The 23,457-nt window shown below is 46.4% G+C and overlaps 1 protein-coding gene across 2 annotated transcripts in view; it reads right to left on the bottom strand.

Moving 5' to 3' along the window:
• The window catches only part of CRB2 (crumbs cell polarity complex component 2), a 42,587-nt gene that overhangs the window by 9,979 nt on the left and 9,151 nt on the right, over positions 1-23,457 (bottom strand). For both annotated transcript variants that reach the window (XM_039321486.1, XM_039321487.1), the window contains exons 2-8: positions 19,822-20,511; positions 15,144-15,339; positions 14,165-14,304; positions 13,777-13,959; positions 12,765-12,878; positions 2,696-3,628; positions 1,356-1,915 (exon numbers count right to left, since the gene is read on the bottom strand). In XM_039321486.1, the coding sequence (XP_039177420.1) occupies positions 1,356-1,915; positions 2,696-3,628; positions 12,765-12,878; positions 13,777-13,959; positions 14,165-14,304; positions 15,144-15,339; positions 19,822-20,511 (2,816 nt within the window). The remainder of the gene's footprint in view (positions 1-1,355; positions 1,916-2,695; positions 3,629-12,764; positions 12,879-13,776; positions 13,960-14,164; positions 14,305-15,143; positions 15,340-19,821; positions 20,512-23,457) is intronic.

Genomic DNA, 23,457 nt, shown 5'->3' with positions numbered 1-23,457 from the left:
TCTAGCAGCATCTAGGCTAGTCTCATCAGAGTTGGCCTATAACAGTGGTGGCGAACCTATGGCACAGGTGCCAGAGGTGGCACTCAAAGCTCTCTCTGTGGGCACCCGTGCCACCACTGCCAGCAGCTTCTGCAGGTCCATTAGGCTGCCACTGCCACCCGGACCAGAAGCCCCACCCAGCGCAAAGGAGGCGAAGCGGCCAGCTAGCAAGCTTGAGTAAAGGTAGTAGAGCACACCCACACCAAGCAAGCCAAAGGCCACCCTTAGCAGGAAAAGCCGGAACCCCATCGGTGCCATGGCCCCCCAGTCCCAGCTAGGATTGCGTGCCTCCTCCCCATCTATGCTGGGCCTCCTGCCCACCGCCCCACCCACCAGAGACTCCTTGGATCTCCCCAAACCCTGCCTGGCCCCCACAGGCATCCCCCCCATGAGCAACATCGAGGTGGCCATGCCCACCCCAGCCACGCCCACCCAGTCTGCCATGACAACTGCACCCATACCCACCCAGTGCCCCCCCAGGGCACCTCAATGCTGATGCGGCCCTGGCACTTTGCAATAAATAAGTGGGTTTTGGGTTGTGGTTTGGGCATTCGTCATGGTTCCAACTAATGAAACACTTCAAAGAACTTCCAGGCATGTTTATCCTAAAGCCTTTATTACCAGTGTTACAAACTGAAAGCACATCATGGAGGTTTATGCCAGAATCTGAATTCCACTTGCTGGCATCTAACTTTTCTTGCTAAACCCCTCCCTTATCTTGCAGTCACAAGTCACATCTTCCAATTAGCCCAGAGGGCAGAGATTCCCTTCCCTTCCTTTTCCCGGGCTTTTGTTATTTCCCCTCCCTTTTCTCTGTCCTCTGAACTAACTCTAAAAATACCAGACAGTTCTGCGTATTTTGTCAAAGCAAGAATATTCAATATTAGCAGCGTTGACACTCGCTTTCTAAAAGGTTCACCATTGCTGGTGTATAACCTCCAAAGCAGATTATAGCAGAAGCCGCCACCCCCCAGAGGCTTCCTGGATCGCATCTGCTGAAGCATTTCAGCGTGAAAGTGTGAGCCACTGCACAACACAACATGTCCTCTGACAAAGGTGCCACAGTCTTGTCCATGGGAGTCATGACACAAGGTGAGACTTAGCAGGTGGTTCTTCTGAGCTCTTAGTTTGCCTGCAATCATCAACCATTTGACGTCCCTCTACAATTTAAGAAGCTCTCAAGCTGTAATGCTACAAGTCAACTGGCCTCTGATCCACCCAGTGCATTGTTTCCATCCCACCCATAGAGATGTTTTCCCCACATTCAGCAACATCTCAGTACATCAGGAGGCCCTTGAAGCCTGGTTGGTCCTTACCTTGCAGGCATTATCTGACAGGCATTCTGGAACCACGTTCTGGTTTCGCCCCACATAAGCGTCCTGTGGAAAGCTGTCATTATCTGGAGGAGGGAAAAACTGCATCTGGCGGTGGTTGAGTTGGATGTCCTGCAGGCAGCCTTTAAAAGGTCCTCCCCAGGGGTCCAGGTTTTCTTGGTGGGGGAGCCCACCGACATGAACCTCAAGATTAGCGTCAAGAAGGCTGACGGCCAGATCTCCCAGCTCTTCTTCTCGGTTTAACAGGCTGGCCCGAGCAAGGCCCTCTTGGAAGGAGAGCACCACAAAGTGCCTGGTGCCATCGGCCAGATTTCCAGAAGATCCCACTGAAGCGGCAGATGGTGCCTCGATCTGGAGCTTCCCGTCCTTCAAATATACCGTAAGGAAAACATCGCTTCCGTTGCCGATCTGGAATATGAGGCCACTGGCCTTCCGTGTCCGGATAAAAAAGGAGAGGTTAAAATTTGGGCCGAGTCTGTCGGGAATCTCAAAGGTGGCAAAGCTAGAAGAATTGTCCTGGCCAAATGTTGCTGCAGGAGATTCTGGAAAAGAGAGAGAGAAAAGATTCCTAGTTCCAAGCCAAGAAAACCAACTACTACGGGTTTAACCGTCACATCTTTTGGGGGGGGGGGCTTTCAGAATGTCTTCTACTGGGGTGACAGTATTTCAGAAGACCACGGAGTTCTGGGCTCTAGGAATGTCTGGTATAATCTCTACATTTTGGGGGCTGAAGGCTAAAACACACGAAGAACGGTTGCAGGAATAGAGTATGTCTAGTTCAAGGAAAAGAAGAACTAGGGGTGACATGATCGCAGTCTTCCAATATCTGAGGGGCTGCCCCAGAGAAGAGGGGCTCAACCTCTTCTCCAAAAGTACCTGAAGGCAAGACAAGAAGCAACGGATGGAAACTAATCAACCCGGAATTAAGGAGAAACTTCCTGTGAGTGAGAACAATCAACCAGTGGAAGGGCTTGCCTCCAGAAGTTGTGGGTGCTCCATCACTGGAGGTCTTCAAGAAGACACTGGACAACCATTGGTCTGACATGGTATAGAGTTTCCTGCTTGAGCAGGGGGTTGGACTAGAAGACCTCCAAGGTCCCTTCCAACTCTGTTACATGAGGCCATTTGATGATTGTGGCACTTCCTTCTCTGTGTCTTCCTTCATCTTGGATAAGAACCCCAAACAAATTCCTGTTATTCTACCAAAACCAACCCTGCCTACCACTGGTTCCTATCGTTATTTCTGAAAATATTATTTTTATTTCTTACCCAACTTCCTGCTCTCTCAGGAAGGTCAATGGGAGCCCTGACAGGCTACTCACCATAGGCACAAGTGTGGCCTTCGTAAGGCCGAGAACAGCGACAATGGAAGTCCGTCCAGAAGTCAACGCACTGACCACCGTGGGAACAAGGCTGAGATTGACACCACTCCGTTCTCTTGCAGCCCAGCTGAAATCCAGGAAGCTGTAGCCCTTCGACCTTCTCGGGTAAGAATATTTTGGAGTCAATCTGCAAGTCTTCCAGGCAACCGGTGAATTGTCCTGTGCAGTTGATCATTAACGTCTCCTCAACGCCTCCAACATATATATTCAGAAATGAGGGCAAAAGAGAAACGGCTTTGGTCTCGCCAAGGGGATGGCTGAAGTGGCAGACGCCACCTTGGCAAGCTTCATGCCACAGTCTGAATTCAAGAGACTCTTGCAGAGAGACTTCTGCTTTGTGCCAGTGGCCATCATTCACCGGTGGTGCCTCCAGGGTGAAAGAGACATTGACCTCCTGGGTCAAGAGCATCACCTGTAGAAGGCCAGCGTAGAGTTCCAGAAGCAGATGCCCCGTTTGGTGGCCTCGGTAGAAAAGGAGGCCGTTGAGCAGGGTGGTCCGGAACCGGAGAGCCACACTGGCTCCACGACCACTTGTGTTCTTACCATCTGCAGAGGTGTTGATTAAGAGGTAGCCATTGTCTGTGAGCGAGAAGGTGGTTGGTGTGGAGCAAGTGGGCCCATAAAATCCAGGAGGACACTGGCACAGGTAGCCGTGGACCTCTGATTGGAAGGTGGGGACACACAATGCCCCATTTTGGCAGTTGTGAGTCTCGCACCCAGTGAGCTCCACAGAGCAGTTCTTCCCGCCCCAGGCTGTGCCATCTGGGTTGTGGGTGCAATGGCAGATATAGTCGGCGATGCTGTCTTCACAGATCCCTCCGTTTTCACAAGGGTGGTCTTGGCATTCGTCTATCTCATTGGCACACTCGGTCCCTGGCACAAAGAAAATGGGTGGGCAAGGAAGAGGGGAATGAGCTTCTGAGTTTGCACCACTATACACAACAAAGTATTTCTCTACACACCATTCAGACGAGTTTCACTTAGTCCTGGAAGGCTACGAATACGTCAGGCTAAACAGAGGTAGAGATCCTTAAGTATTTGACGACTGTTAAGCGCAGTGGTGGGATTCAAATGTGGGAACAACCGGTTCTCTTGTGTGGATGCCGCTTCCAGAAGTCCATTCTGGGCCTGGGCAACAAAAAATTAGCGGCCAGTTCTGCCAAACTGGTGCGAACCGGCTGAATCCCACCACTGGTTAAGAGTCCGTAGCCCCGATTAAGCAGCCTCTTCCAGCTCCTCACACACGTTCCCACTAATCCCCAAGAATGCTGGCCAGATAAACAAAGTTCTAGATTGTTGTATCTTAATAGCCTTACCCTTGTGCGCAGGAAGGAATTGGAATGCAACCAAACAGAATTTGCAGAACTTCCTATCCCCTGCACTGAAGTAGCTTGTAGCCAGTTAAAGATGGATAAGATAAGTGCAATCTTTTTCAACCTCACCAACTTTTAAGACACGTGGACTTCAACGCCAGGAATTGCATCGATAAATCCATGGCAGTGCAAAGCAGGAACAGCTAGAGAAGAGTCCCTGTCTCCATCTAGCAGCTCCTCTGAGCCCCCAAATCTCAGTCCCAAGTGGAATGAAGTGAGAGTTTGGTGCCATGGAATGTGTGAATGACCTTGGGGGAACGAGGGGAAAAGATGCTGCTTGGGGAATGGACAGACAAGAGGAAGCATAGCCCCCCCCCTCCTCCAACTTCATAATGGAAGAAGAAAGACACTCAGATGATCCTCCTTAACTTCTCAAGCTGTAAAAAGGACCCTGAGAGATTTGTATGGTCATTCTTGCAAGATTCTGAAATGTAGCTTTACAGTACAGTAGAATTAACTCACCTAGGTATGTTTTACCTGGAAGGGCAGGTGAATTGGAGGAGGCCAACTAGAAGCGTCTCTTCTTGTTCCCGGTGGACCTCCTTTCAGAAGGAGAGATGACGTTCCTGCTGCTAATAATTCTCATTCCGAAATAACCTTCTCTGAAGCTGCCACTGCTTCAACTGGGGTGGCAGTGGGGTTACCTCTGAGTCCTGCACTTCTAGCCAACATCAAATTAATCCCCACAGCCCTCTCGGGCTCCCTTGTTGGTGGCTAATTTCCCCTGGGAAACCATGTTTTGATTCCTCCTTTGTTTGCCGCGGTGGAGAAAACCTGTTGCTGCAGTGGCTTGCACCACGTCTGCCCTGATCAAGTCTCTTCACAACTGCCCTACACAAGGAAGCCAACTCATGTCATGGAAAGTAGCTAAGGGGCTACAGAATCGCTGGTCATTCCTCCTTCCAATCAGGCAGATTGAGCCATGGATGTTTTTTTGTTGAGAAGGAGCCTTCCACTCAATGCAACAGGCCAGCATTAAACCATAAAGCCGTAGAAGGGAGGAAACCCTCCATTAGGGCAGGTGCGATATTGCCTAAGCGGTGCTCCTTAGCCAACTCAACAAGGCTGGTCTTTCAGAACCTGGTAGCGATCCCATGCTCTCTTGGGAGCAGCGTCAACCCCCTCACCTTTCACGCAACCAGCAAAGAGTTGTGCAAGGCCACAAAATGTGGGCAACCAACAAGGGACACCTAAAAGAAGGACCTTTTTCCAAGTGTGGTCCTTTGAGTTTGAGAACATGGCAAACTTTGTGAGGGAACAACCGAGGAGCAACACACAATTACAGGTGCATAGCTAAATGTCTATGGAGAGTCTCGGTCAGTCATCCAGCTCACGGTTGTCCCAAAGGTGCTTTTTTCATGAGGCAACTGGACTTTTTGGGTTTGTTTGGGTTTTTTTTTTTTTTTGAAGATGTTTCGTTTCTCATTCAGATAAAAACACCGAAGAAAGAATGGAATGGAATGGAATGGAATAGAATAGAATAGAATAGAATAGAATAGAATAGAATAGAATAGAATAGAATAGAATAGAATAGAATATGGACTAGACTAGACTAGAATAGAATAGACTAGACTAGAATAGAATATAGCCTAGATTAACTAGACTAGACTAGACTAGACTAGACTAGACTAGACTAGAATAGAATAGAATAGAATAGAATAGAATATGGAATAGACTAAACTAGACTAGAAGAGAACAGAACAGAATGACTATAGACTAGACTAGAATAGATTAGAATAGAATAGAATAGAATATAGACTAGATTAGACTAGACTAGACTAGAATATGGACTGGACTAGACTAGAATAGAATAGAATATGGAATAGAATAGAATAGAATAGAATAGAATAGAATAGAATGACTATAGACTAGACTAGAACAGAACAGAAGAGAATATAATAGAATGTAGAATAGATTAGACTAGACTAGACTAGAATATGGACTAGGCTAGGCTAGGCTAGAATAGAAATAAGGAATAGAATAGAATAGAATAGAATAGAATAGAATAGAATAGAATAGGAGCTGGAAGGGACCTTGGAGGTCTTCCAGTCCAGCCCCCAGTTGCCTTGTGAAAAAAGCACCTTTGGGACACAATGACAGGGTTTTCATTCCTTGGATTCTTCCTTTGAGGGCTTCAAAGCCTTCTCTTCCACTGAGATATTTCTTTGCTTCAGCAAAGAATTCAAAGAAGAGCATCCATCCCCTTTTTACAGAAACGAGAATCTGCCGGAGGAGGAGGCATTTTTCTGCCGGCAAGAATAAAATAGGCTGGAATGTGCCAGGAAATATTTTACAATCCAGGTTTGTGGGAGGAAGGAGACTTGGAGGGAGGGGGGGGGCAGAAAGTCCTGGGAAGAAAGGGAGGAAAGGATGTTCTCTTTTGAAGAGGAGGCCAGCTTAAGTAAGTTCGGTCGCTAACTCCGGAATGGCCTTGGGTTTTCAAGGGCTGCTCCCTTTCCCCTGTGGGGGACACAAAAACCCCTGCAGCTAAAAAAGGAGTTTGTTGGATGTTAGGATCCAGGAGCTGCCACCCAGAGCAGAACAGCTTCCTCAAAGGAAAACTGCCAAGTTGCTAGGAGATCACCAAGGAAATCTCTCTCAACTCATTAATCCAGCGCATGCGCCCATCTGTATGCTGGGCATTCCTTCCCTTCAGCAGAGATAGGAGATCTTGATCCATCAGCATGCACCCCACCCCACTCCCTTTGGGGATAAGCAGTTGGGGTGGAGTGGAGAAAAGAAGGAAGGAGGGAGATAACGAAAAGGAAAGAAAAACAAACATAGCTAAAACTAGTTTATACCAACCTACTTCACTTATTACTCCATGCTTCTTCTTTTTTTTATCCTGGCTAACCATCTCTGCTTCTCCTACATTCTTCCTGCCTTGTTATCTTGGATTTCTTTATCTTAGAGGTCTGCTCCCCTCTCAGCCAAATTCCCTCTTTTTTTGTATATTTATTTTAGGAACCAATCCTTATCCATTCTCCTTCAGTGACTACCAAACCCCAATATGCTTCTGTGGTCATGCTATGGCCCATCAATTTTTCTGTTCAATCCTCCTTCATCCAGGTGGATGGCCTTGATGTGATTTTTTTTTTCTCGTTTAATGCATTTAAGAATTTATCCTGATTACCCAAACGCTCACTTTCACAAAACATACACAGCCCCCCCCCCTTTTGTTTGTATCTTTTTAGCAAACATTCATTGCTCCCAGAGATAATTACCCTTCTACAGTTTGCACATTTTAACATCTCAAACATTCTCCATAAAAGTTTCCCCTCTTCACTAAACATCCTAGCGAGATATTCTCCTTGTTCTTATTTTCAAGGTTATCAATCTTCTTTTGATGAAAAGGACCATTAGTGGGGCACACAGATCATTAGTCTGTCTATCTGTCTGTCTGTCTATCCACCTATATCTATGTCTGTCTGTCTATTTATCCATCTATATCTATGTCTGTCTATCTATTTATCCACCTATATCTATGTCTGTCTGTCTATCTATCTATCCACCTATATCTATATCTGTCTGTCTATTTATCCACCTATATCTATGTCTGTCTGTCTGTCTGTATCTGTCCACCTATATCTATCTATCCACCTATATCTATGTCTGTCTATCTATCTATCTATCTATCTATTTATCTATCTATCTATCTATCTATCTATCTATCTATCTATCTATCTATCCACCTATATCTATGTCTGTCTGTCTGTCTATCTATTTATTCACCTATATCTATGTCTGTCTGTCTATCTGTCCACCTATATCTATGTCTGTCTATCTATCTATCTATCTATCTATCTATCTATCTATCTATCTATCTATCTATCTATCTATCCACCTATATCTATGTCTGTCTGTCTATCTATCTATCTATCTATCTATCTATCTATCTATCTATCTATCTATCCACCTATATCTATGTCTGTCTGTCTGTCTGTATGTCTATTTATTCACCTATATCTATGTCTGTCTGTCTATCTGTCCACCTATATCTATGTTTGTCTATCTATCTATCTATCTATCTATCTATCTATCTATCTATCCATCCACCTATATCTATGTCTGTCTGTCTATTTATTCACCTATATCTATGTCTGTCTGTCTATCTGTCCACCTATATCTATGTCTGTCTGTCTGTCTATTTACCCACCTATATCTATGTCTGTCTGTCTGTCTGTCTATCTGTCTACCTATATCTATGTCTGTCTGTCTGTCTATCCACCTATATCTATGTCTGACTATCTATCCCTATCATCCTTCTCTCTCATCTCTCTCTCTCTCTCCATTCTAGCCATCCACCATATCTATCATCTATCTACAGTCTGTCTGTCTGTCTGTCTATGTTTATGTGTGTATGTGTGTGTCTGGGGGGGAGAAATTCTGCCTATCATTGTGGTGATGATGTTCACAACGTTCAGACATTGTGGGTGCTTCATCACCGGAGGTTTTTAAGAAGAGACTGGACAGCCCCTTGTCTGAAATGGTATAGGCTCTCCTGCTTGAGCAGGGGGCTGGACTAGAAGATCTCCAAGCTCCCTTCCAGCTCTATTCTGATTCTCATCTATGCACTCTTCCACCCTTATTGCACCTTCTTGCTTGGACACCTTAAGATAAATCTTGCTTCTTTAGGACATAATGGGGATATCCCCCCTCCCCAGGAGAGACACAATTTTCACAGTCTGGAGTTTTCTGCCAAAGGACTGGCCACAACAGTCTGGCGTGAAGAAGATCAACGTTCATTTCAGTGTGAAGCTGAACAGCTCTGCCCTCCAAGAGTTAGCAGAGACACACCCCCCACACACACAGAAAACCTTCCCAAGACAAGAAGCGTTGCCCACCGATCCGTACAGAACACTCACACACAGGAATCCACAGACCCACAACCACACAGAAAGAGCCGGGGTTGCTAAGGACGTCAGTCATTACCTGCTAGCAGATGACAAAATCCACCCAGGACGATGGCAGCCAGCAAAAAGTTCATGGCCGTTCCCCTGCCGGCATGGGTCGTGGTCCCAAGAGGAAATGTGGGAAGGGCTCAGACTGAGCTGGATAGGACCGGAACACGGTTTGTTTGATTCCTGGGTGCCAGGCACACACCGGGCCTCTTCGGAGATGAAGGCCAAGCGCAAAACAAGGGCTGTTGCCGCTGCTGCTCGGATCTAATCCATCTCAGCTCTAAATCTTCCCAGCTGGCTTCTATCCCAGCTGACAAGTTGTTTGCTTACCGCCTCCAACTGGAGTGGGAGAGGGTCCTACGCAGGACAGCCTGCTGGATCTGGTTGCCCTCCCTTCCCTCTCATTGCTGGCGATGGAAGAGGAGCCCGGATGCCCATTTTAGCAGCACGGTAGTGAGTGGGCTTCCTGAAGCCAGCCCATTGGGAAGACTATCCTTAGCAGGGCCAACTAAATCAGTCCAGTGTTTGACTTCATACTATCAAGCTGGACCCTACAGTGGCCCTTCCTGTTGATGTTGAGTCCTTGGAGGAAGTTCAGAAGAAAAGCAACTAAGATGACTAAAGGTCTGGAGACTAAAACATACCAGCTGCAGGACTTGGGAATGGCCAGTCTAGATAAAAGAAAGGACTAAGGGTGACATGATAACAGCATTCCAGTGTTTGAGGGGCTGCCACAAAGAGGAGGGGGGGGGGTCAATTTATTTTCCAAAGCACCAGAGGGCAGGACAAGAAACCTCAAACATAATCAAGGAGAGAAGCAACCTGGAACTTCCTAACAGTGAGAACAATCAACCAGTGGAACAGCTTGCCACCAGAAGTTGCGGGTGCTCCATCACTGGAGGCTTTTAAGAAGAGACTGGTCAGCCCCTTTTCTGAAATGGTCTAGGGTCTCCTGCTTGAGCAGGGGGCTGGGCTAGAAGACCTCTAAGGTCCCTTCCAGCTCTCTTCTGATTGATTGATTGATTCCTCTTAGAAGGATGCAAGTGTTGCCCCACAGCCATCCTTTCCCATCAGAAGAGTTACCACCATCAAGGATTGGCCCAGATTCTCTAAACCACGGTTTCTCAACCTTGGCAACTTTGTGGACTTCAACTCCCAGATTCCCCAGCTGGTATGAGAATTGCCAAGGTGGCTCTCTACACTTCCTTGATGAACGTTCAGAATTAACTGAATGGAGAAACAATCAAGTCTATCTCTTCCTACCACCCAATGGCGATCCCTAAAAGATCCTGCTGATAGGAGCATCCACTAATGTAGGTAGTCCTTGTTTAGCAACCATTCGCAGTTACGACAGTGATGAGGAACTACCTGGCTCAATAGTAGCAACTGTGAGAGAGACCTCAGAGTCCTAGTGGACAATCCTTTGAATAGGAGCCAGCAGTGTGCTGCAACTGCCGAAAAAGCCAACACGGTGCTAGGCTGCATTAACAGAGGGATAGAATCAAGATCACATGAAGGGTTAATACCACTTTACAAGGCCTTGGTAAGGCCACTCTTGGAATTCTGCACCCAGTTTGGGTCACCACGATGTAAAAAAGATGTTGAGACTCTAGAAAGAGTGCAGAGAAGAGCAACAAAGATGATCAGGGGACTGGAGGCTAAAGCATATGAGGAACAGTTGCTGGAATTGGGTATGTCTAGTTTAACGAAGAGAAGAATAAGGGGGGACATGATAGCAGTGTTCCAGTATTTCATGGGCTGCCCCAAAGAAGAGGGAGTCAAGCTATTCTCCAAAGCGCCTGAAGGCAGGATAAGAAGCAATGGGTGGAAACTAATCAAGGAGAGAAGCAACCTAGAACTAAGGAGAAACTTCCTGACAGTGAGAACAATTAACCAGTGGAACCACCTGCCTCCAGAAGCGGTGAATGCTCCAACACTGGAAGTTTTTAAGAAGAGACTGGGCAGCCATTTGTCCAAAATGGTATAGGGTTTCCTGCCTGCAGGGGGTTGGACTAGATGACCTCTAAGTTTCCTTCCAACTTTATTGTTATTGTTATTATTATTACTTTGCAGCTAATCCTTGCATCCTTTCAGGGCTGCAAAGCAAAGGAAAGCTGAAGTCAGATCCTAAGATTAGCCACCCTTTCAATTAAGCACTGTTTCACTCAATAACGGAATTGCTGGTCGCTAAACAAGGAGTCCCTATCCCCTCTTCCTAAACGAGGATAGGCTGAAATAGAAGCAGAAAGAGCGTCTGCAGTATCTCAGCTGGACAGCTGATTTCATCTCATCAGATTGCATGTAAGCAAAACTGACCAGGACCGTAGCAGTCTAAAATACAATCCTCTGTATTGTAGACAGCTCACCTCCAGATTCCCTCAACGTTTCAGATTTCTCTTCCTTTCCACGAGATGGCAGCCTCACAATATTTTAGAAAGAGTATTCCCAACTGCATACTCCATTTCATCCTCCAGGGAAAGATTGAAGGCCAACGAGGTCCAGGCAGAAGAAGAACATCGTGGCTTCAAAATCTAAGGGACTGGTTTGGACAAAACTCAGCAGCACTTTTTTGTGCGGCAGCTGATAAAAACAGGATCACCAACATGATCGCCAACGTCCGATAACGGATAGGGCACAAGAAGAAGAAGAAGAATTTCCAACAGTCAAGTGTTTCAGACCTATCTGGTCCCACGGGATGGAACAGTGCAAATGAACTTAGAAGCAAGCGGCTTCGTCTGTCCCTTACAGCTAAACCAGATAAGGTCTCTCTTCCATTCATTTTGGGAAAACACAGGTGGATAATACTTGTGAATGGAGCACGTCTTGCATTTCTTCTCTGCTTTTGCTCAAATCCCAATTTTAAAATGCCTTGCAGTTGATCACTGCAAAGGACCTGGGTGCTCTCCTAGCTGGGCGGTTTTCTTGCAGATGTTTCATTGCCCAGCTAGGTAATATCATCAGTGTTAACATGAAAGATGTTATCTAGTTGGGTAGTGAAGCATCTACCAAAAAAAACAAAAACAAACCCAGGCTCAGAGAGCACCAAGGAACCCACAGTTCTGCTCCTCCTCCTCCTCCTCCTCCTCCTCCTCCTTGCACTGATGAAGTTACTTAGTTGGGTCATGAAATGTCTGCAAGAAAACCAAGCTCAGAGAGCACCAAGGACCCCACAGTCCTCTCCTCCTCCTCCTCCTCCTCCTCCTCCTCCTCCTCCTCCTCCTCCTCCTCCTCCTCCTCCTCCTCCCTTCTTGCACTGATGATGTTCCCTAGTTGGGTCATGAAATGTCTGCAAGAAAACCGCCAAGCTCCATGTGCCCCAAGGACTCCACAGTTCAGCCCTGAGCTAAAAACATTCTCTTCTACCAATCTCTATAAAGATAGTACTGCAACATCTAGCAAAACCAGTGAGGCCCTTCCCACGTGAGAAAGCACATCATAAGATTTGTCCCAGCCAAGCAGAAAACCCGACAGGACACAGCAAGCGTCGCTTGGGCCAAATATTGCAGCATGAAGCAACCCAAATCAAAGCTGGAAAGTTTCCAGCAATCTGACTTTGATGTTAAATCAGTGCAGAATTCACCCAGCTAGAAACTTTAATTAGATAAGTGAAAAAAAAAAGGCAGTAAGAGATAAGCCTTTGGGTCACAGAGAGGCACCATAAGACTTCTCTGTTTCCCATGCTCAGATTCCTTCCCGATCTTCAACCTCGTTCTTCGTTCCCCCCCCTCCATTTACCTGAATATCCAGGTAAGCAGTCACACCGGTAGCTGTTCACCAAGTCCAAGCAGCTTCCTCCATTTTGACACGGCTGAGATTCGCATTCATCGGTGTTGATGGAGCAGGTTTCGCCTTCAAAGAGATTGCAAAGCAAGTCATGCTCCCAACCTGTGTTCCACATTGATTTTTTTTTGGGGGGGGGGGGGGATCGATCGCTAACTTGATTCAACGAGCGGGCTTGAATTTATGAACTTGAACCACAGACCCCCACCCCCATACATTGAAAAGCCCGTTCTGTTCTTCTGCAGCACTTAAAGGCTTATTTAAACCGTCCAAAATGATCCCATGGAAGAAAGACGGACAGGCCCAGAATGAAAATCTATAACGATCTAAAAAGCAGGGCAAATCTAGACAGCACACTAAAAAGCAGAGACATCACCCTGCCAACAAAAGTGCGTATAGTCAAGGCTGTGGTTTTCCCAGTTGCAACGTATGGCTGTGAAAGTTGGACCATAAGAAAGGCTGAGTGCCAAAGAATTGAGGCCTTTGAACTCTGGTGCTGGAGAAGACTCCTGCGAGTCCCTTGGACTGCAAGGCATTCAAACCGGTCAGTCCTAGAAGAGATCAACCCCGACTGCTCTTTAGAAGGCCAGATCCTGAAGTTGAAACTTAAGTAAAGTACTTTGGCCACCTAATGAGAAGGAAGGACTCACTGGAGAAGGGCCTGATGCTGGGAAAGATGGAGGGCAATAGAAGAAGGGGACGACAGAGAATGAGGTGGCTGGACGGAGTCACTGAAGCAGGAGGCGTGAGCTTCAATGGACTCCAGAAGATGGTGGAGCACAGGAAGGCCTGGAGGAACGTTGTCCATGGGGTCACGATGGGTTGGACACGACTTCGCAGCCAACAACAATCGCATGAAAAACCCAATAAGGGAGGAGGAGAGGCTGATACCTTGATCTGTCAGCTAATTCCTGATCCACGGTACAGACCCCGTGGGATCCCCCCAAAACAAGTGAAAAGAACACACCCTCAAAACCAGGGTGACAACTGCAGATGAAACCAGCAGCTGCTCGGTAGCTAAATTGCTCGGGGAAATCCATGTGTCTCCCATAGTAGGTCTGATTGGACCGTTCGAGGCATTCTCCATCGTTGAGACACGGATGCGCCCAACACTCGTTTAGGTCTTCTTCGCAGTGGGTTCCTACGTACCCTAATGTCAAAGAATAAAGGGACAGAAGATGAGCCAAATTAGGAACTCTGGAGTGGAGGCAAGGTGCCCTACCTCAATTCAACCAGGTTCTTGTTTGAGTTAGTGCACCGGTTTGACGCAAGGACAATCCAGAAGACCTTCCCTGCGGAACCCATCCATGTCTTCTTTAAGAAATAGCATCCAAGTTTTAAAAACATTTCCTTACCTGGCCAGCAAGAACAGTTGTAAAATCCAGCTCCTTCCAAGCAAGGGGCCCCATTCTGACAAGGTTGTGAAGCACACTCCAAGATGTCCGACTCACAATGTTGTCCTTCAAAGCCAGTGTTATGACAGTCACACTGGTAGCTAAGGAAGAAGAAAAAAAATTGTGGGACTGACTGATTTAGCACATCCTTTTTGTTCCATAGGGGTGGTCAATGCCTTATGACGCCCCGTGTCAATTTCATCCCTGGGTTTAGCTCAATGCGTCTTGACTGTTCCTCAGCTGTGTTCCTCACAGTTCCTCCAAGGTGTGGCCAGAGCATTAAAATAGCCTAGTCCTGTCGACGGGGTGTGCACTGCACCATCAGTCACATCCTCTGTGCGTTCCTCACAGTTCCTCCAAGGTGTGGCTGGAGCATTAAAATAGCCTAGTCCAGGGGTAGGCAACCTTGGCTCTTTTATGACTCGTGGACTTCAACTCCCAGAATTCCTGAGCCAGCCATGCCTCAGCTGGGTGGGAACAACAGGCTAAGACTGAGGGAGACAAGCTACAGGAGCAGCTGCCACCTATTAGCAAGGAGGAGGAGATACAGTCCACACCTCTAGAGCAGAGAGGAGACAGGCATAATGCAGGTCAGCTAGGCTATTCGCGAGGAGGCAGCCTTGCTTCTCATGAAGGGCTGCACCAGTATTGCCTACTTAACCCCACCCGGAGGACTTGAGTGTTGTTGTAGCAATGTGCCCAGTTGTATGCTTTGTGTGTTCGTGCCGTGTATCCTGGCCTGCTTGACTCCTGGACTTTGTGTATGCCCGTTGGACTTGCTGTATTGAGCTTGGAATCTGGACCTGCACAACGGGGTGCTTTCTGAGCACCTGTTTGGGGGAGGTTGAATAAACACCTTAGAATTCTTGCTGTATGTGTGTGTGGGGGGGGAAAGTGGGGCAGCACAAGAAGCCATTGACTTTGTCATCAAGACTCTCACCCATTGATTAGGTCCTGGCAGATAGCTCCGTTCAGACAAGGCTGGCTGTGGCATTCATCAATATCCACTTCGCACTGGGTTCCTTCGTAGCCCGGCAGGCAGGAACAAGTGAAGAACCCAATATGGTCCAAACAGGTGCCACCGTGCCAACAGGGACTTGATTCACACTCGTTGACCTCCACATCACAGTTCACACCTTTGTGACAAAAAGAGAAGGATGGATTCGTTTATATATACTACACCTTCTAAAGGCTGCACGGTGGGTCCTTCCCTCTCTAAATCAGGGTCTCTCAACCTGAGCAACTTGTGGCGTGGATATCAACTCCCAGAATTCCTTAACTGGCTGGCAATTCTGGGAGTTGAAGTCCACTTCTTTGAAAGATGTCCAAGTTGAGAAACGCTGCTTTAAATAATTCAGAAGGGGGGAGGGAGAAAGAGAGGGAGAAAGAGAATAAGAGGAGAGAGAAGAGAGAGAGAAAAGAGAGAGAGAGAGAGAGAGAAGGAGGGGAAAAGAGAAAGAGAGAAAAGAGAGAGAATGAGAGAGTAGGATGGAGAAAGAGAAAAGAGAACGAAAAAAGAGGAGGGAGAAAGAGAAAAGAGAAAGAAAAGAGAGAGGGAGGGTGAAAGAAAAGAGAGAAGGAGGGAAAAAGAGAAAAGAGAACGAGAGAGTAGGATAGAGAAAGAAAAGAGAAAGAGAGAAGGAGGGAGAAAGAGAAAAGAAAGAGAAGGAGGGAGAAAGAAGAGAGAGAAAGAGAAGGAGGGGAAAAGAGAAAGAAAATGAGAGAGTAGGATGGAGAAAGAGAAAAGAGAGAAGGAGGGAGAAAGAGAAGAGAGAGAAAGAAGGAAGGGAAAAGAGAGAAAAGAGAGCGAACGAGAGAGTAGGATGGAGAAAGAGAAAAGAGAGAGAAGGAAGGAGAAAGAGAGAAAAGAGAAAGAGAGAAGGAAGGATAAAGAGGAGAGAGAGAGAGAGAAGGAGAAAGAGAGAAAGAAAGAGAGTGAGAAAAGAGAGAGAGAGAGATGGGAAACTATTGTTTCCATGGGAAATTCAGGCTGTGAGGGAGGGAAATGCTCCAGATTAGCATATTTTTAACCAGTGTTCAGCATGTTTGCCCCCAGGTTCAAAAAAGGAGGTCTCTCATTAACGGTGAGAATTATTTATCCTCCGCCAATTTGCAGATTTCCAGCAGGTCCACCAAGAAACCCCTAAAAGAAATCTAAGTGCCCCCCCCCCCCGTTCTCTTTTTCGTAATCTGCTGACTTCAGAGAATGTATCCCTGGGCCGCTACCTGCAAATCCACTTAATTCCAATTTTCTGGCTCAGCTCTGCTTCACAGCAGTCCCGGCCAGACTAATCCACCAGGAATGTGGGCCCCTTAATCTGACAGAGCTGTCCAGCCTTAAGCAAATGCCTGTCCAGCTCCTGCTAAAAGGGACTCGGTCCTTGTGGGGGAATAGGCCAAGAGCTGAATCCCAGGTTGGAGTTAGCGGTGGGATTCAAATAGGTGAACAACCAGTTCTCTCTGTGGATGCCGCTTCCGGAAGTCCATTCTGGGCCTGGGCAACAAAAAATTAGCTACCGGTTCTGCTGAAGTGGTGCGAATTGGCTGAATCCCACCACAGGAAGGAAGGAAGGAAGGAAGGAAGGAAGGAAGGAAGGAAGGAAGGAGGGAGGGAGGGAGGGAGGGAGGGAAGGAGTGGTGGAATTCAAATATGTGAACAGGTTGTTCATCAAAGCACCAGAGAGAAGGACGAGAAACAATGGTTGGAAACTGACCAAAGAGAGAAGCAACCTAGAATTAAGGAGAAACTTCCTGACAGTGAGGACAATTAACCAGGGGAACAGCTTGCCACCAGAAATCGTGGGTGCTCCATCACTGGAGATTTTTGAGGCTAGACAGTCACTTGTCTGAGATGGTGTAGGTTCTCCTGCCTGAGCGGGGGGCTGGACTAGAAGACCTCCAAGGTCCCTTCCAGCTTCTATTCTATTCTATTCTATTCTATTCTATTCTATTAATATGTATTCAGTTCTAATTTCTATTGTAATTTCTATTCTATTCCATTCTAATTTTTATTCTATTCTATTAATATATATTCTATTCTAATTTCTATTCTATGCTATTCTATTCTGTTCTATTAATATACAGTATATTCCATTCCATTCTAATTTCTATTCTATTCCTTTTTCTATTCTATTCTATTCTATTCTATTCTATTCTATTCTAATTCTATTCCTATTCCAATTCTATTCCTATTTCTATTCTATTCCTATTTCTATTCTCTTTCTATTCCTATTTCTATTTCTATTTTGGAATTCCAATTCCAATTCTCTTCTCTTCTCTATTCTATTCTGTTTTCCCTTCTCTTCTATTCTGTTCTTGGAGCTTCCAAACTCTCACTCCCTCCTCCTGAGCTGAAAGGAGCTTTCCAAAGGGAATGCTGGAATCTCCCAGAGGAGGAGTGAAAGAAAGGTATTTGCCCTCCTTCCACTCTTCCCCAGATCCCTCCTTTCTGTTGTTCTTAACAGAGAGGAAATTCTTCTGCCAAGAATCACCGAAAGGGCATCCAGTGTTGCAATTCCTCTCCCGCTGCTGCTACCGCTGGTAACCTTCAGCCCGTCAAGTCTCTGCTCACATTCCTTCGTGGCCATGTAAGGCGCAGAGAGGAGCAAGGCCAGAGGGTGTCTCCGTGCCGGCTGGTACCAGGTGGAGGAGCAAATCCTGCGGTCCACATTCCACCCAGAGACCAAAAAAAAAACCCCCCAAACCCTCCTCCCCCTCGTGGCTTCTGCTGCTTCAGCAGGGAGCTGGCAAGGCCCCCGGTGAGTCAGTGCCAACTTCGTCCAGGAAAAGAGCTTGTGTTGCAACTAAGAGAGAAATTTGGGGACTCAGCCTTTTTTTTTTTTTTTGACACCTGCATCTCAGGGATGCTGGCTGGACTAACGTTATTGCACTGGCAACGGGCCCCATTTGATCTTTGCTGTATCCCAAGGGAGGCTGCCACAAAGAGGAAGGGGCCCATTTATTTTCCAAAGCACCAGAGGTCAGGACAAGAAACGATGGATGGGAACTCATCAAGGAGAGAAGCAACCTGGAATTAAGGAGAAACTTCCTAACAGCGAGGACGATTAACCAGTAGAACAAGCAGCCTCTAGAAGTGCTCCATCACTGGAGGTTTTTAAGAAGAGACTGGACAGCCCCTTGTCCGAAATGGTCTAGGGTCTCCTGCTTGAGCAGGGGGCTGGACTAGAAGACCTCCAAGGTCCCTTCCAGCTCTGTTCTGATTCGGATTCTAAGCTTAACTGGTGCCGAGCGGTATTTCTCAATTTAGCAAGTTTAAGGATTTAAGAATTCTGCGAGTCCACATGTTTGAAACTTGCCCTGGTTGAGAAATACTGAGCAAGGAGGAGTATCGAGCAGTGATTACAAGGCTCATTTGAAGGTTCACAGAAAACCTTCTGGACTATATCTGCCCTAACTCTCTTATAATCATGAATTTTTGGTTGCAGTTTTGATGCCCTGAACATTTGCTAACAAGAAGGGATGCGTTATCTTCTCCTCTCTAGTAAATAGCTGTAGCAATAGCACTTGTATACCGCTTCACAATGCTCTACAGCCCTCTCTAAGCGGTTTACAGAGTCAGCATATTGCTCCCCCCAACAATGTGGGTCCTCATTTTACCAACCTCACAAGGAAGGAAGGCTGACTTAACCTTGAGCTGGTCAGGATTAAACTCCTGGCAGTCGGCAGAGTTAGCCTGTGCTACCATGGCAGATAGATAGATAGATAGATAGATAGATAGATAGATAGATAGATAGATAGATAGATAGATAGATAGACAGATAGATCGATAGACAGACAATGATAGATAGATAGATAGATAGATAGATAGACAATGATAGATAGGCAGACAATGATAGATAGATAGATAATGATAGATAGATAGACAATGATAGATAGATGATAGATAGATATATAATAAGATAGACAGACAGAGACAGAAATAGATAGATGATAGACAGACAGACAGATGATAGATGATAGATAGACAGACAGATGATAGATGATAGATAATATATAGATGATAGATAGATAGATAGATAGATAGATAGATAGATAGATAAGATAGATAAGATAGATGACAGATAGATATAGCAATACAATAGCACTTAAGACTTATATACCGCTTCACAGTGCTTTACAACTCCCTCGAAGCGGTTTATAGAGTCAGCATCTTGCCCCCAACAATCTGGGTGACAGGTGTCAAACTCGCCATGTCATGTGACGTGTCACGACGTATCACAACTTTTTTTTGCATTGCCAGAGCTGGGATGAGCGCGGCCTCCGTATGATGCAACTGGCCCACGGGCCGGCAGTTTGACACCCCTGATCTGGGTCCTCAGTTTACCGACCTTGGAACGATGGAAGGCTGAGTCAACCTTCAGCCAATGAGATATGAACTGCTGGCAGTGGACAGAGTTAGCCTGCAATACTGCATTCTAACCACTGTGCCACCATGGCTCTTTTGTGTCCCCACTGCTATTCTGCGCCACCAATAACATCAATTCTGTCACCACAAATGAAGAGCTAGATGGCAACTGTATGTTATTGATGGGAGGCTGATGAATCACCAAAGGTCACCCTTCCCAGAATCTAAAAAAAAGATGAAATGTCCACAGTACCTGTGTAGCCAGGCAGACACTGGCAGACGTAATGGTCTATCTGGTTGAGGCAGGTGCCGTTGTGTTGACAAGGTTGGGAAGCGCATTCGTTGATGTCCATTTCGCAGCGGTAGCCCTGAAATCCCGGCACGCAAAAGCAACTATACTCGTTGACTCGGTCGAGGCAGATGGCTCCGTTCTGACAAGGGTTGGAGGCACACTCGTCTACCTCCCCCTCGCAGTGAGCACCAGTGAGTCCCGGCGGGCACTGGCAGGTGTACGTCCCTCCATCCTCAAGGCAGGTGCCATTGTTGCAAAGTTGACTTGAACAAATGGAAGACCTCGATGGACAGATGTTTCCACTTGGGCAGTGACAGCCATACCCATCCTGGAGGTTGACACACACAAAGCCAGGCTGAGGGCAAGGCTTAGTCTTGCACTCATCCTCGTGGGATCTGCAAGAGACATCTGCCAAACTGGACCCACAGTGGCAAGTGTAATTCAGGTATCCAGGTGTGCCACTGCAACTCCACTCAGGTGGACAAGGGTGTTCATCACACGGCTCAGCTAGCAACTCACAGTTTCTTCCCACGTAAGCCAGGGGACTGTGGGCACACAAACATTGGTAGCCACCTTCCAGGTCTCTGCAGGTCCCTCCGTTCTGGCAAGGGGCTGTGGAGCAAAGGTTGGCCGGTTCTGAAGTGGCTTGTCCTGGAGAGGAAAAAACAACAACGATAAAGTTAGAGGAACATTCCCACGTGTGTTTGCGTAGCTTTTGGTTGAGAGGAGAGCTTGGTCCCACGCCATGAGAGAATGGTGGCTAATTATGACCGTGATACGTGGCAAATCAAAATTAAAGGCTAAAAATTGCACATCTGCTAAAGTCGATGTCACAACAATGGTGACAGCAGCTTGGAGGGAGAATTTGACCCGAGCCTAATGAGACAAGGGACAAAATGGCTGAAGAAATATGTCAGCTTCTAAAGTTTCTGGTTAGCGTCTAAATCATTACCTTGACAAAATAGAATGGAATGGAATGGAACATAGAATATAGAATATGGAATAAAGCTGGAAGGGACTTTGGAGATCTTCTAGTCCAGCCCCTCCATTCAAGCAGGAGAACCTATACCATCTCAGACAAGTGACTGTCTAGCCTCTTCTTAAAAATCTCCAGTGATGGAGCACCCACAATTTCTGAAGGCAAGATGTTCCACTGGTTAATTGTCTTCAGTGTTAGGAAGTTTCTCTTTAATTCCAGGTTGCTTCTCTCCTTGATTATTTCCATCCGTTGTTTCTTGTCCTGCCCTCTGGTGTTTTGGAGAATAACTTGACCCCTTCTTCTTCTTTGTGGCAGCCCCTCAGATATTGGAACCCTGCTATCATGTCCCCCCTAGTCCTTCTTTTCTCTAGCCTAGCCATACCCAGTTCCTGCAACCGTTCTTCATATGTTTTTGTCTCCAGGCCTTTGATCATCTTAGTTGCTCTTCTCTGAACTTTTTCCAAAGTCTCAGCATCTTTTTTTGTAATGTGTTGACCAAAACTGGATGCAGCATTCCAGGCGTGGCCTTACTAACCTCAGTAAGTTATAAAGCGGTACTAATAGCTGTGTTTCATGTGATTTGGTTTCTGTGCTTCTGTTTATACAACCAAGGATGGATTGTATACCTGTGATGGTACTGTGTGTGTGTGTTATTTCCCCGGTCAATTTGTGTTTTGTATTCCAATTGCCCTTCAGTTTTAGCATTACTTACACCTCTTAGAAGTGATACAAGTCCCAATGATGACGATGATGATGACGACGATGATGATGACAATGACGATGATGATGATATGATGATATGCCATCAAGTTGTCCCAAGAGGCAACTGGACTTTGTTTTTCCTTGAAGATGTTTCACTTGTAATCCAAGAAGCTTCTTCAGCTCTGACTGGATGGTGGGGAATGGAAGGAAGAAGCTTCTTTTGGATGAGAAGGGAAACGTCTTCAAAGAAAAACAAGAAAGTCCAGTTGCCTCTTGAAAAAGCACCTTTGGGACAACCCTGACCTGGATGACGGAACATCTCCATAGACATGCCATCAAGGTGTTGCTGACTCTTAGTGTCTTCATAGGTAGATGTTCTCCAAAACAATTTGTCCCTCACCTGGTCACTTCATGAGGACCTCTCTAGCACTCGTCAGCAGCTTCATACAGTATGTTCTCATCACCTTTCTTGATTCTCCTACCTCTGAACTTTTTTTTTCAAGGGTAACCTTAAAGCCGGACCATCCACCTGAAGATATTTTTTTTCCACCATCATTATCTACCTCTTTTCTGCTATCCTTGGCTGCTCTCTGACGTCTACCCGGGTTGTTTTTTTTTTGACCTCCTTTTTTCATAATTTGCCTCTCTTAGCTTAGTTTCCAGGATGCTTTGCAAATTTCTGCTGTTTGTCCTCTCCCTTCTCCCACCTCCCTTCCTGGGACCATTGGGGGAGTGGGAGAAGCTCTGGCTTTGCCTTCCCAAACACCCCCTTTGTCCTGCCCTCACTGCTTTTATTCTCCAATCTCCACTCAAGCGAGAACAGGGATGATCAAATGGGCCTGGTATGCATGGAGCAATTAGAGTGTGTAACTCAAGAGGCTGTTTTCCAGCAGGGCAGCCCCACAGTTCCACTCCAGCAAACTTCTCTCTCTCTCTCTCTCTCTCTCTCTCTCTCTCTCTCTCTCTCTCTCTCTCTCTCTCTCTCTCTCCCCCTCTCTCTCTCCAAATGCTCCAGCAGGCTGGGGCACAAGGTCCTCCCTTGCCTCTTCCTTGTAGATGCAGCTTGTGGAGCTGGCAAGAAAAGTGGTCCATGATAGTCATGGCTCTCTTGGAAATCTGGAACAGCCAGGAAGGTGCAGCTGGCACAGTAAGGCAGCTGGCGCTTTCTGTTGACCATCTGAGGAAAGAGATGGACTTTCCTGGGATGTTCTAGAAGGGGGATGGCTAGAGCAAAGGTTCACCCGTCTTTCATCCATCCGTCCGCCTAGCTGGTTCTCCCTGTTGACCATCTGAGATGGACCTCCTGGGATGTTCTAGAAAGGGGATGGCTGGAGCAAAAATGAACTCATCTTCTATCCACCCACCCATCCATCCATCCATCTTCTCACACATTTTGTGAAATGAAAGGTCTCCTCTAAAATATCTTGGGCTTTCATTCAGTGGAAAGAAAAGAGGTCAGGGGCTTGCAGATTGCATTCCAAAATGGAGCCGCACTTAACTAAAGTTCAGGTTCAAAAGAGATCTAGGTTTAAATCTGCAAATCAAAATGCTAAAACACACGTTGCTCTTTTAAAAACTGGATGGAGAAGGAACTTAACATTTTAAACCCAGGGATTAAAGTATCTGGTTCTTTTGGCTGGATTGGTTTTGGAATTGGGATGAATTTGAAAATTATTGGGAAGTACTGTTTTTTCTTATTTGGAACCATTCTGAGATATAGTTCCATGAAGACCAACTTAGCTATTTAAAAAAATCATAGATTCTTGGGATTAACCGCGTTTCTCCACCTTGGCAATGTCCTCAGCCAGCATCCTCTCCCTTACTGGGGGACTCTGGAAGTCCAACATGTCCAGGTTGTCCAGGTTGAGAAACAATAGGATGGAGATAGATAGATAGATAGATAGATAGATAGATAG

This window comes from Crotalus tigris, unplaced genomic scaffold (genome assembly GCF_016545835.1).
Source record: "Crotalus tigris isolate CLP2741 ecotype Arizona unplaced genomic scaffold, ASM1654583v1 scf7180000023746.1698619, whole genome shotgun sequence".
Lineage (NCBI taxonomy): Eukaryota > Metazoa > Chordata > Lepidosauria > Squamata > Viperidae > Crotalus > Crotalus tigris.
The sequence above is the reverse complement of the archived record's forward strand: the minus strand, read 5'-3'. Positions and strand labels throughout refer to the sequence as shown.